The sequence below is a fragment of the Prionailurus bengalensis genome, chromosome X (genome assembly GCF_016509475.1).
Source record: "Prionailurus bengalensis isolate Pbe53 chromosome X, Fcat_Pben_1.1_paternal_pri, whole genome shotgun sequence".
Lineage (NCBI taxonomy): Eukaryota > Metazoa > Chordata > Mammalia > Carnivora > Felidae > Prionailurus > Prionailurus bengalensis.
The window spans coordinates 6,862,155-6,875,144 of record NC_057361.1 but is presented as its reverse complement, the minus strand read 5'-3'; the positions used below and the strand labels follow the sequence as shown (position 1 = coordinate 6,875,144).

General features: G+C 51.8%; 2 protein-coding genes across 5 annotated transcripts in view; one reads left to right on the top strand and one right to left on the bottom strand.

Moving 5' to 3' along the window:
• GPR143 (G protein-coupled receptor 143) overlaps positions 1 to 6,604 on the top strand; it is a 65,047-nt gene extending 58,443 nt beyond the window's left edge. Inside the window, exon 9 of the mRNA XM_043571101.1 lies at positions 6,263 to 6,604. Within this exon, the coding sequence (XP_043427036.1) occupies positions 6,263 to 6,345 (83 nt within the window). The 3' untranslated portion in view covers positions 6,346 to 6,604. The remainder of the gene's footprint in view (positions 1 to 6,262) is intronic.
• The window catches only part of TBL1X (transducin beta like 1 X-linked), a 234,292-nt gene that overhangs the window by 6,503 nt on the left and 214,799 nt on the right, over positions 1 to 12,990 (bottom strand). For all 4 annotated transcript variants that reach the window (XM_043571099.1, XM_043571098.1, XM_043571100.1 and 1 more), the window contains 5 exons: positions 10,991 to 11,051; positions 6,323 to 6,444; positions 3,245 to 3,319; positions 2,736 to 2,863; positions 506 to 671 (listed from right to left, as the gene is read on the bottom strand). In XM_043571099.1, coding sequence (XP_043427034.1) covers positions 506 to 671; positions 2,736 to 2,863; positions 3,245 to 3,319; positions 6,323 to 6,444; positions 10,991 to 11,051 — 552 coding nt within the window. The remainder of the gene's footprint in view (positions 1 to 505; positions 672 to 2,735; positions 2,864 to 3,244; positions 3,320 to 6,322; positions 6,445 to 10,990; positions 11,052 to 12,990) is intronic.

Sequence of the window (12,990 nt, the reverse complement as noted above, 5' to 3'; positions counted from 1 at the left end):
AAACCATTAAATGGCATGAGCACAGCAAACACACTCCTTTGTGCTCCTTGGTTTGCTGCACGGAGAAAGTACTGGTGTTGGTGGGGAGTGCAGGAGGTCAGGGCCGGCCTGGCACCCCTGCCCGGTAAGCTCGGACGGAAGGACGCCTCTCCCCCTCGAACCCTTGTGACCGACAGCGGCATCTCTGGAAAGGGCTGGGCGACACTTTGCTGAGATGACCGCAGGTCATCTGCAGGTGGAAGGTTTCATGCCAGGGGCTTAGAGAAAGTCGAAGACGGGGAGATCCCTTGATGAGGGGGCGGGGGCGGGGGAAGGCCCACAGCCCCGCGGTGCTGAGCCCGAGGTCCGCCTGGGCAAGGCAGGGTTTGCTTCCAGGCTCCGTGTGAGGCCGCTCGAGCGTTCCTAAGCACAGACTTCCCAGTCGCCGCTCCTGGCCTGGGTCCCCACAAACGCTGTTTGGGCATTACTTCTGGAAAGGATTCTGTCGCGGCAATCGGGGGATTACCTGAGTATTCCAGATATGCACGCACTTATCGAAGGAGCCACTGGCCAAATATTTCCCGTCAGGGCTAAAAGCTACGCTGTAGACAGGCTCCTGATGCTTGGTTAGCGTGTGGACGCAGACGCCTCGCTCCACATCCCACAGTCGGACCGTAGAATCGAACGAAGCGCTAGAAAGACGGGAGAGAAAACATCATCAAACACGCTGGTTTCTTTCTATTTCCCTAAGACGTTCAACGGATCTCATGTGCTGTTTGTCCTTCCTGGCCCTGAGGTTTCGAGAGAAGTAACTGGGCATATGCCTTTTCTAAAATGTGACTGGGGCATATTGAAAAAAAGCCCATAGTTAGAAAACGAATCTTTTCTTCCGGGGCTGTCATTAAGGAAACAAGGTGACATCCACATTCATTGCTTTCTGCATGTTCTACGGAGATGAATGATAAATGCTCTTGTATAGTATTTACTCGATTTCTAAAATGCTCCCTACAGTTTGGGGTGCCTGGGTGGCTCAGTCGGTTAAGCCCCCAACTTCGGCTCAGGTCGTGATCTTGAGTTCATGAGTTCGAGCCCCACGTTAGGCTTTCTGCTGACAGCTCAGAGCCTGGGGCCTGCTTCGGATTCTGTGTCTCCCTCTCTTTCTGCCCCTCTCCCACTCACGCTCTCTCTCAAAAAATAAACATTAAAAAAAAACTAAAAAATAAATACTCCTGCAATTTAAAACATCTATTAGGGCGCCTGGGTGGCTCAGTCAGTTGAGCTCAGGTCATGATCTCACAGTCCGTGAGTTCGAGCCCCGCGTCGGGCTCTGCGCTGACAGCTCGGAGCCTGGAGCCTGCTTCGGATTCTGTGTCTCCCTCTCTCTCTGCCCCTCCCCTGCTTATGCTCTGTCTCGGTCTCAAAAATAAGAACATTAAAAAAAAAACCAAAAACCAACATCTATTGTTAGCAACTAAGATGATACCAACAGTCTGGAAAAAGAGCAACCTGAGTGGTTAAGACTCTTAATCCAACAGGAATTAAAATACAATCACATCCAAATATGCAACCACACTGTCTCGAGCTCGAATTGGACTTCTTTTCAAGTTGAAAAGAACAGCATGTATCACAGAGCGGTTATCTGCTGTGCTCTCACCAGGGACTCAGGCACTGCTATGTTCCCTTTATACCCGTTCGCTGAAAGGATAATTTATGCTCGTGACACAAAAGTACCTTTCGGGCTATCGAAAACCGATTCTCAGTGTGTTCTCGTAGTAATTTAAGTGGATTTTAGGAGAATTGCTTGAAATAAGACAATTATGGTCTCCACGTTCTTCTGGTTTCAGTCTCTCAGCAGGTGTAGGAATGCCTTCCAGTACTTTCTAAGAGACGGCCTGTGGTCGAGCACTCGCGGCAACAAGAGTCCTTGCTGCTCGGCGAGGCCGCCACCCCGCATCCCGCTCCGTTGCAAAGATGGAGCGTTCTTCCTGATCGACACCTGTCACCTGTCCCCGCATATCCGTTCTGTGCAAGTGCGAGAGCCAGCCCCTGGTTGTCCCCGGTAACGAAACATCCCGCCCAAGTCTCATCCCTTCCCGGTGAAGCAGACACACCCACGAGGCTTTGGACTGTGGCTCCCAGATCCCTAGGTCTCCTGGCTCAGTCTCAGAGTCTGTTTGGTTTGTTTTTTGAATGTTCTTTTAAAAACACAATACCCAGAGTAGAACATTACGTCCTGAAAGGGGTCCAACGAGCATCGCGACCAACCGGTTCCGCGGACAGCGGCCTAAAGTGACGTGGCTCCGGGGAGGCCACCTCTGCGTCACTTACAACCACTCTGGCCAATTGTGGCCTGACTGGTCATTCCTGTCCACCCGATGCTGGTGTCACAACAGAAATGGTCGGGTCGGGTCCGGTGTCCCAACTGAATTCCGTTTCCTTTCTGTGTCTTCACAAAAACCTTCACCAAAGCAAGGGCTCAAAGCCCGGCCCCACGACCAGCCCCTCCCACCAACCTCATGGTTCAAATGACCCTCACCCTCCAGTTACGAGTCACCGGAGAGTCTCGCGGTGCATTCAAAGCGGGCTAGCCACCTCGTTTCCTTTGGAAGGGCGTGAGCAAACTCGCAACACCCCTCAGCAAAACTTCCTGTTCCGTTTGGATACAAAAAACTCTTACTGGCCATGTGGCGAGCTGAGACAGTGAGCAAGGCTGCTTTCAGGAACCGTGCCTGGGCTGTGGGCCCTGTGCCCTTTACCTTGCTAGCATGATGTTGGAATTTGGGTTGCTGGTGGCTGGCCCGGTGGGACTCCACTTTATGGTGTAGATCTCTTTGCTGTGGGCCTGAAGGTCATGGACACACGTATCCTGCTTCATACTCCAGATCTAGAGAACACAGCGGGAACAATGTGAGCAGACGCCATCTCTGCAGCCAGGAATGGTTCAACATCACCTATTCCGTGAACCTAAGTCACGTGTCTGGCTCCCGGGAAGCTCGCTGCCCGGTCGGCAGGTGGCCGGCCACGCAGTGCCCAGAACAGGGGCGGACAGAGGGCTAGGGCGCCACGGGGAAGGGAAGGACTCTCAGCAGGATCCGTGACGGACACACAGACACACGGGAGTTAAGTGGGTGACAGCGACATCTAGTTAGCGACGGGGACAAAGTGCAGAGGCAGGAAGAGTGTGAGGAACAGTGAGTGGAAGCTCCGCACAGAGTACGCGGGTTGTGGCTGGGAGGAGGCAGCACGTCCTTGCAGACAGCCGTACCTTTAATGTCATGTCATCAGAGCAGGACGCTAGCAGCATTCCAGAAGGATCCCATTTGATGGCGTTCACCTCGTTCTGAAAGAGCAAAAGGTTTCAGAAAGAACGGCTTGCGAGCAGATACCAAAACCCGCCACCAGGTGACAGCAGCGCTCTGTCGTCTCCACCAGGAGCCTCTTTGCCTCTCGCCCGGATGGCGAAGATGGAGAAGCCGCGGCATTTCCTCTCATTTCCCTCTTTTCCTTACTCCGCCTTTCACATTTGCATAAAAGCACAACCATGTGCCACACGGAACCAGCCGCCTCATCTGCATTTGTCTAAGGAAAAACACAGTCTCAACTAGGAAGGGAGCCAAGTGAATTTACTCGTGATTCAGGGCAGCACATAAAACCAGGAAGACCACGGTTGTTTACAAACTGACTCTGAAAATCGTTTTCCTAAGTCCTTTCACTACGGCTGTTTCCCTACCAGAAACTTCTCTTCTGGGGGAGGGGGTGGGGGTGGGGGTGGGGGCAGGGCCGGGAGGGGTGGAAGGAAATTTAAGACAGGGCTTTAACGCAGGTTGAAGGCCACGTGACCTAAACGCACCAGCAGACGAACGCGGCCGTACAAGTGGTAACTGTTAGAGATACACCCACAGACAAAATCCTCGAGGAGGGCAAAGAGCTGAAAATCCAGAGCAAACAGCCCAGAGACAAAATGCCGCAACACAGCACAGGTGCAAAGTTGTAGCAGGCGGCCGCAGTGTGCTGTGGGGGCAGAAAGGAGGGTGGCTGCAGACGGCCTTCTGGATGGGCCGGGGGGGCGGGATGACCCTGAGGCCCAACCCCAAGGCGGAATCCTGGAGGATGCAGGTGGACGCAGCCCCGAGGGACACCTGACCCTGGGCTGGGGAGGGGGCGCTGGGCCTGGCGAGCTGGGGAGCAAGCCTTCCCAGCAGGATGACTAGAGCCCCATTTGCCCAGAGAGTCCCACCCATGCCTGCCGTCCCGGCCTGACAACTGATTTCAAACTAACAATTAACTTTCCAATCAATCTCACACTCCTAAGCACTCTGGTTTGGGTGATATAGTTTATGGTCACGCTACTTGTAAAGGACACTGAGTTTTGAAGGGTGTGAGGCGGAGACGTGACAAGGCCACATCTGTGTTCCGTGCACTATCGAGATAGCCTGGGAAAAAAGGGAGGAAGGAAGCTTGGGAGTCCCAGGGGCAGGCCACTGGCTGGGCGAAGGGAGGACAGAGGGGCCGGGCCGCAGACGGTGTTCGTGCGTGTGCACGTGTACTCGAGAAAGCGGGTCCGGGATGCCAGCAGAACCTGGTGCCCAGTGACAGGTGCTGCTCCAGGGACAGACTCAGCAGCACAGGGGAGCGAGGCTGGCTTGATCTACCCCACGGGCAGATGGCTCAGGGCCCAGGAGCGTGGAGCCGGACCCATGGACTACCCCCAGCGAGAGCCATCTGTAAATCCTCTAGGGTACAGCAAACCCCTTCCCCGGAGTGGAGTTTTCTCTCCCTACCTCCGCAACCCAAGTCATAATCACCAGAAGGCAACCAGGGTTGGCTCAGAGTCTCGGGAAGAAACAGGCTCGACTACATTTGAAAATGTGTGATGGTGACAGAGCTCGAAGTGGGACAGCGGGAAGTTGCAAATACTTCTATTAAAAGCCGGGGGGGGGGTCTGGGATTAGAGGAGAGACAGAAGAGATGAGCAAAATAAAGAGCAGGGTCAGCTGACTGACACAATGAGATGTTAGCAGCACAGTCGATGCCTCTGCTTTTAGAAGCAAGGACCTGTAGGGACAGAGGCTGGCAAGGCTGAGGAACGTGGAAATGATCAAGTGCTGGGGACAACGGCATCTGTGACCCTGGCAGGTCTTCCAACAGGGCTGAAGTGAACGGGGTTGGGAGGCTATAGAGATTCATCTGGAAAGGCTACGAAAAGCCTCGTGTGCCCCACTAAGGAATCTGATCACACATCAGCTGGCAGTGGAGCTTCCTGGATCAAACGTTCCTTATTTTCCACCAACTTGAGGAAAATGTTGGCCATTACCGTTTCCAACATTTTTCCTGTTCCATTCTCTTTTTATCTCTCTCTCTCCACGTCACAAATATGCTAGAGTACTTCATATTGTTCATAGGTCATTAAGCCTCTGTTGAAAAGTTTGTTCGAGGCGTCCGAGTTCGGCTCAGGTATGATCTCGTGGTCCGTGGGTTGGAGCCCCGTGTCAGACTCTGTGCTGACAGCTCAGAGCCTGGAGCCTGTTTCGGATTCTGTGTCTCCCTCTCTCTCTCTGCCCCTCCCCCACTTGTGCTCAGTCTCTCAAAAATAAATAAATGTTAAAAAAAAAAGTTTGTTCGATCTTTTATCACTTCTTTAAATTGGCTTATTTCTACAATGTCACTTGAGGCTCACTAACCTTTCTGAAAACTCCCATCTCCTGGTTGAACCCCCCCCGCCCCCCCGACCCACATTAAGATTTCCATTTCAAGGGCCAGTGGGTGGCTCAGTTGGTTAAGTGTCCAACTTCAGCTCAGGTCATGATCTCACGGTTCGTGGGTTCAAACCCCCTGTTGGGTTCTGTGCCGACAGCCTGGAGCCTGGAGCTTGCTTTGGATTCTGTGTCTTCCTCTCTCTCTGTTCCTCCCCCACTCTCACTCTGTCTCTCTCTCAAAAATAAAGAATAAAAAAAAAATTTCCATTTCAGACGTTATACCAGTCAGTTCTCAGATTTCCACTGGGCAATTTTTTTTAGAATATAGTTTTCCTTCCCGTGCCGATATTTCCCATCTATTCTTTCATTACAAGCATCCTGTCCTTTATGTCTGTGCACATTTTTATCACTACTTTAAAGTCTTTCCTGCAGAATCTGACGTCTGACTCCTCTGACAGCCAGTCTTTTCTCCACTGCCTGCCCCCAACTGGGTTAAATCCAACCACCAGAGATGCTACAAGAGCCCAAGCAGCAAAGGGCTGCAGGAGAACAGACCGAGTATCTCTCTCCGTATCTTTCAATCCCAGGCACTGAGGAGACGCTGACCACCTCCCAGCACGTCCTCCGGAACCAGAGCCCGTACTTACCGTGTGTCCTTGGAAGGTTTTGACGGGGCGGTCGCAGCCGAGTCTGCAGACGTGAATACACATGTCTGTGCTACAGGAGGCAAAGGTAGTGTTGTTCTGCCAGTCTACGTCGAGAGCGGGGGCTGGACAGCAGGGGACAGCGGGAGGACATTGACATTTACCAGTTGTGCACAGAGCTCAGTTGATTTAAAACAATTAAAAGCAGAGTCTCAAGAAGGCTGATCTAGTAACACAGTAAAAAAAACCCTTCCCAGTGTGAACACAGCCTCTTTTCCTCATAGACCTTAAAGACACCCCCGCCTCCCCCCCCACCCCGCCCTGCACATCTGTGGAGCAGACACTCTGGAGAGACCCCCGTGATGGTTCACGTGCCCCGTGGCACGAGAGTCCAGCTCCCCTGACACAGTGAGAAAGCGGAGGGGAGAATCTGCACCTTGCTGCTTCCAGGGACATCACTGGTGCATGGGCTGATGTGTCGTATTTTAGAGAGGAAAAGGAGAAAAGGAGACGGAGAAGATTTCCTATCCTACGTTCAAGATAGCTCGATTTTTAAAAATGTCCCGCAACACATCAGTGCACCCCCCAACTGCAGGGTACTGATCCCTCTGGGGACACAACTGGACGCTGGCTCAGGACTTGTGATGAACGCCCCTTCTGACTCCTGGGCATTTCCCAGGGGCTCTGAGAGCCCTGTGGAGGGTTTGGGGGATGGTGATGGCCTTCCCTACACCTCACAGCTCTCTCCCTGCACCAGACCTCTCCATCGCACTACTCGGCATCCCTGCTGTCTCCTGACGCCTCCTTCTTTCTAGGAGAAAGCGGGTTAGCTTCCTCCAAACCTCTGATCACAAAGTTTTCATCAACTGATCAATACCATAACCGTGTCTCGTGTTTCTTTTAAAGGCAAGTTAGCAGCGGGTCGGGAGAAGAATGCAGAGGACTCAGGCTAGGCTGACAACCGGACTGCCCTTTCTCTTCTTCAGTGTTTAAGTGAGACAGGCAGGCCTCTGCAGGGGTCCACGTTCCACAGTGGGTAACCGCACGAGGCAGCCCATCAGCCTCTGCGTGCGGCTCCGTCCCGGAGTGGCTGTTGTGGCTGTGTACTTGGTCGAGAGCGAGCACGGGCTTCTTCAAAAGCCAAGACCGTCCCTTTTGGTCACATCCCCGGCAGTGTTTCAGGATAGCCCCGCGGTCCCTGGGGCGCATTTCCCACGTGTACAACACAGAACGAAGGAACCGATCCCATGTGGTCGGAGTGACGCTCCCGTGAGCCTGAGAGGCAAGACCCCAGCTGCTCTCGCCTACAACACCGCCCCAGCTACATCCCGAATTCCCGGGCCACCCTCTGCACTGTGCGGGCCACGTGATTCATATACCTGGAAATAAGATGCTCAGGCGGGCACTTCAGGGACACTGTCTACCACCTGCTCATAAAAATTAACATCCGCCAGCCCTTGCCATCCAAAGAGGGGACCCTCTGTACTTAGGTGGCTGGCCCCACCATGAGTCGGCCGCCGTCCGGGACCCTCAGAAGCCCCAGTGTGATCTCACCATTCAGTGCGGGTGAGCGACAGGTACCAAGGCCCAGCCACTGTGGGTGTCTGCACGGCCTCCCTGCCCACGGAGGGGCCGGTGAGGTTCAACAATCAGCGTTCGAGGCTCAGCCTGGCTTTCTCTGCTGTTTGTTTTTTTTAAGTGTAATTTTGAAATATTACTGTTCCTCCAGGCTCCCCAGTGGTTGTGTTTTACAGCCCTACAGGATCAAGACCAGAAAGATAATGGTACGTGTGTGTCGGCCCAAGCCGTTTCATCACACAGGCGGCTCTGTGCGACTGCCCCCCGCAGTCAAGATCCAGAGCCCTCCCTGCGGCATCCCAAAACTCTGCCTCCACTGATCTGTTCTCCAATCATCTCGGGGCACCTGGGGGGCTCGAGTCGGTAGCACACACGGTTATGATCACACGGTCTGTGAGATCCAGCCCCGCGTCGGGCTCTGTGCCGACAGCCTGGAGCCTGCTTCGGATTCTGTGCGTCTCCTGCTCCGCCCCTTCCCCCCCCCCTTGTTCTCTGTCTCTGTCTCAAAAATAAATAAGCATTAAAAACAAATAGAATTTCACCGTCTCAAGAATGTTCTATGTAATGGAATCATACAGCAGGTGACCTTTGCTGATTGCTTTTTTCCCCTCCAACAGAACACCGTGGAGATCTAGAAGCTGTTACACGTTACCAATAGTTTATAAATAATTTGTTCCTTCTAACTGCTGAGTGGTGTTCCCCAGTCAGGCTCTGAGCTATCGCTTCTGGCTGATGCTGCTGGAGGGAGGCCCTACCACCAGGTGTTCATGGGGAAAACCTAGGAAGGCAGAGCAAGTTCTCAGATCCACCCATTAAGGAGTCTGTGAATGCTGAAGGAGGCTACTCCCTATAAGCTCGCACTGGCTGCGTTTTGCCCTGGAAAAAACCACATTCCTTTTCTTCCATCTTTCCATCTTGGAAGTCTCTACACTCCGCTTGACTGTAATAAAGGGCAAATAACACCTAGAACTTCCGGAACCAGCAAGGGGCTACGGGTCTACCTCATGGGCAGCAAAATTATGGGTCAGAAGGTCTCTCAGTACATGACGCGTGGTCTGTGGTCTTCTTGGGCCTGTGGGATGGGAAACCTTTCCGTAAAGTCTTAGACATGCTTTGGGGAATATTATATTCTGCTGAAAACCTTCGTAAACGAATTCTCCGAAGCGTGAGAGGAACTTTATGGATGTTTCTCTTGGCCATCTTTTCCTCTGAAAAGTAGAACCCAGAGCTTTGTGTGTTACAGACGTTCTCTCCCATCGCGTGGGTGAGCACACCAGGCGTTCTAAGGCTCTGAACCCGTTACTGGATCCTCTCCCACGAGAGGTCAGGACATTTACGACAGACGACACCACTGAAAACTAGCCCGATACTCTCACTTGCCATTTACTCCACTATGTGGTCTGGAGCACAGGGTAGCACACATATGGGAACACGCACAGATCCACGGACACTAGGTTGCCAGGGTCTCGGTCGGGTAAGGAGAGGAACTTTTTTCTTTTTAAGTTTACTTACTTATTTTGAGAGAGTGAGCGATGGAGCGCGGGGGAGATGCGGAGAGAGCGGGAGAGAGAGAATCGCAAGCAGGCTCCGTGCTGTCAGCTCAGAGCCAGTATGGGGCTCGAACTCACGAACCGTGAGATCATGACCCGAGCTGAAGTCCACGCTCAACTGACTGAGCCACGCGGGCGCCCCAAGGGGAGGGACTTCTTAATGGAGAAGGGATTTCCTTTTGGGGGCGGCGGTGGAAATATTCCGGAACTAGATCGTGGCAATGGTTGCCCACGACGTGCATGCGTAGTAGTTCATCCTCACGGCAAATATCACCTTGTGTGCACCCCTCCCCCACCCCACTCGATATAGGATGGAACAGACAGCCGCCTGCGTTTGCAGCTGGGCCTCCTTCCTGGTGAGAAATCCCTTTCTGTAATTCGTTTGGCAATTTCCACATCATCAGTGGTGTTAGATGAAAGCAACATTAACAACAAAATTCACCGGCACCCCAAGCGGTGTATCCGCTGAGGACCCCAAGCTCCGACGGCAGCCACAGGAGAGACGTGCTACATCTCCAAAGCAGCAGCACATAAGCTGCCACATCCGGGCTCTCCCTCGCTCTGAGCTGCCCCGATCAGGAGGAATCACTGCTGAAGTACCCCCTGCAGTACTGCCCATCTGAACACAGTCCTAAGTCGCCTGGGTGGCTCGGTCGGGTAAGCCTCTGACTTCAGCACAGGTCACGGTCTCGCAGTTCACGGGTCCGAGCCCGCGTCGGGCTCTGTGCCGACAGCTCGCGGAGCCTGGAGCCTGCTTCGGATTCTGTGTCTCCCTCTCTCTCTGCCCCTCCCTTGCTCACGCGTGTGCACTCTCTCAAAAATAACATTTAAAAAAATAAGATTAAAAATTATAAACCTCAGGCATTGAAGGGCACCTGGACGGCTCCGTTGGTTGAGCGTCTGACTCTTGATTTTGGCTCAGGTTATCATCCCAGGGTCATGGGATCAAGCCCTGTGTTGGGCTCTGTGCTGTGTGTGGAGCCTGCTTGGGATTCTCCCCCCACGCCCACTTCTCTCTCTCCCCTCTACAACCCCGTCCCTCTCCCCTGCTCATGCACTCTAAAATAAAAAAAATAATAACAATAATAAATAAAAACCTCGGGTACTGAGACTTAATGAGTTTTCTTGACAGACGGCTGTTCGCACATGTTATCACACTGGTTTTGGGGGGGGCATGTCAGACGCGCCGTGTGATTCTGCTGGGAGAGGACCCTTGGAAAGGTCTGGATTTCACTTCGTTCGCCTTCTGATTTTGCTTTGTATCTCTTCGCTGTAATACATCTGACCCTGAGGACATCTACCTGCTGAGTCCGGGGAGTTCTCCCAGGGAACTTTGGAGTCTGGGCGTGGTCTCGGGGAAGCCCAACACAAGGTCGCCCTGGGGACAGCAGGGCAAAGACGCCCACACCAGTTCTGCGGTCGGTGACGTGCATTCCCCTGCTACCAGCTAGATTTCGTGGCCTCCTTCCTGCAGTCCTTCAAGGGACGTTGAGCTGCTGTGGATTACCATTTCTGAATTCCAAAAAACAAAAAACAAACTCACCGGAATGAAACGGAAACTGTTGTTTGGCTTCTCCTGTGTGGGCGTCCCAAATAATTGTTGTCTGTGCTCCGCAAAACAAAAGAAAAAGTTAGCAACTCTTCTTCACCGAAAGATTTCCCTAGAAAAACGTAACACACAACCAAAGACCGAGAACACCCCTTCCTTCTAAACTGGCACAGTCTGAAAGAGACAGAATGTGAGTCACACAGGTCATTTTTAATGATCTGGGAACTACATTTAAAAAAAAAATAGGAAAAAGAAATGGGTAAAATTAATTTTAGCAATATATTTTATTTCACTCCAACGTGGCCAAAATATTGTTTCAACATGCAATCAACAGAGAAACATCAAGGAGGTAATTTGGCATTCTGTCTTTCGTCTAGATTTTTGGGATCCAGCGTGTGTGTTTTAAGCTGAACAGTCTGGATAGCGACATTGTGTGAACTCGGCGGCCCCATGTGCTGGTGACAGACACAACAGCCGGTCCTGAGACTCTGCCCCGATCGGGGGGCACGCTCCCTCACCCCCCGACAGGGAGACGGGTTGAAAAGTGTGCAATTAAGCACCTTTCTGGCACTTTTCCAAATAAAGAGCTACAGACGCTGCCAGTCCTGACACTTCCACGGCCATCACCCCAAGAATCGGGGATCCTCGATACAGCCGAGTAGTCGTGACCCTGGGATCAGGCCCCAGTTCACGGGTCGAGAAACAGGGAGACAAAATGATCTCCATCCACCCCTTGGAAAGCAAAGTAAATCCTGGATTCTTAGGAACTTACTGATCTTGGGAAGATACGCAGGGAAGGAACCAGAGGCCGCTCAATGAACACCACCGAAATTAAGTCCTAATCAACTGGAACTTTCACCTTAATTGAAACCTTTCCACCTCCCTGTCCATGGCATTTAAGAAAGATTTTGCTTTGGGGCGCCCGTGTGGCTCAGTTGATTAAGCATCTGACTTCGGCTCAGGTCATGATCTCGCAGTCTGTGAGTTCAAGCCCCGTGTCAGACTCTGTGCTGACAGCTCAGAGCCTGGAGCCTGCTTCAGATTCTGTCTCCTTTCTGCCCCTCCCCCGCTCGCACTCTCTCTCTAAAATCGACATTAAAAAAAAAGATTTAAAATAAAAACATAATAAAAAAATGTTTTGTTTTAAGGGGCACTTGGGTGGCTGAGTTGGTTAAGTGTCTGACTTTAGCTCAGGTTGTGACCTAGCGGTTCATGGGTTCAAGCCCCGCGTTGGGCTCTGTGCTGACAGCTCAGAGTCTGGAGCCTGCCTCAGATTCTGTGTCTCCTTCTCTCTCTGTCCCTCCCCCTCTCCTGCTCTGTTTCTCTCTCTCTCTCTCTCTCTCTCTCTCTCTCTCTCTCTCTCAAAAATAAACATTTCAAAAATTTTTTTTAAAAATGAAAGATTTTGTTTTAAGAAGAACTGCTTATATTTTCTATCAGCTGCAGAAATTTCCAGAAGAAACAGAGCAGTAAGTATCTTTGAAACTCGGTTCTCTAAGTTTGGGGCCAGCTCTCGACCAATTAACTTTTCTTTTTAAGATTTTATTTTTAAGTAGTCTCTACACCCAAGGTAGGGCTCGAACTCAAAACCTGGAGATCAAGAGTCATATCCTCCCCTGACTGAGTCAGCCAGGCACCCTTAGACCGATAAATGTTTTTTGTTTGTTGTTTGGTGGAATACGGCTCTTTCCCTAACGTCCTAACGTAGCCACTCACAAACAAGCGAGTGTAGGACCCGAAGACTAACTGAATTCATAATGTGAATTTTCATTGGCCATACTGCTCATCACCTCCTACAGTCACAACTTCAAGTAAGGTCGAAAACCAGAAATGAATATAAAGGGCAGTCCCCGAGCAGGGACGCAAGTAAGGACGCAAAAAACTTAAAAAAAATTTTTTAATGTTTATTTTTTGATAGATACAGAGTGCGAGCCGGGGAGGGGCAGAGAGAAAGGGAGACACAGAATCCGAAGCAGGCTCCAGGATCCGAGCTG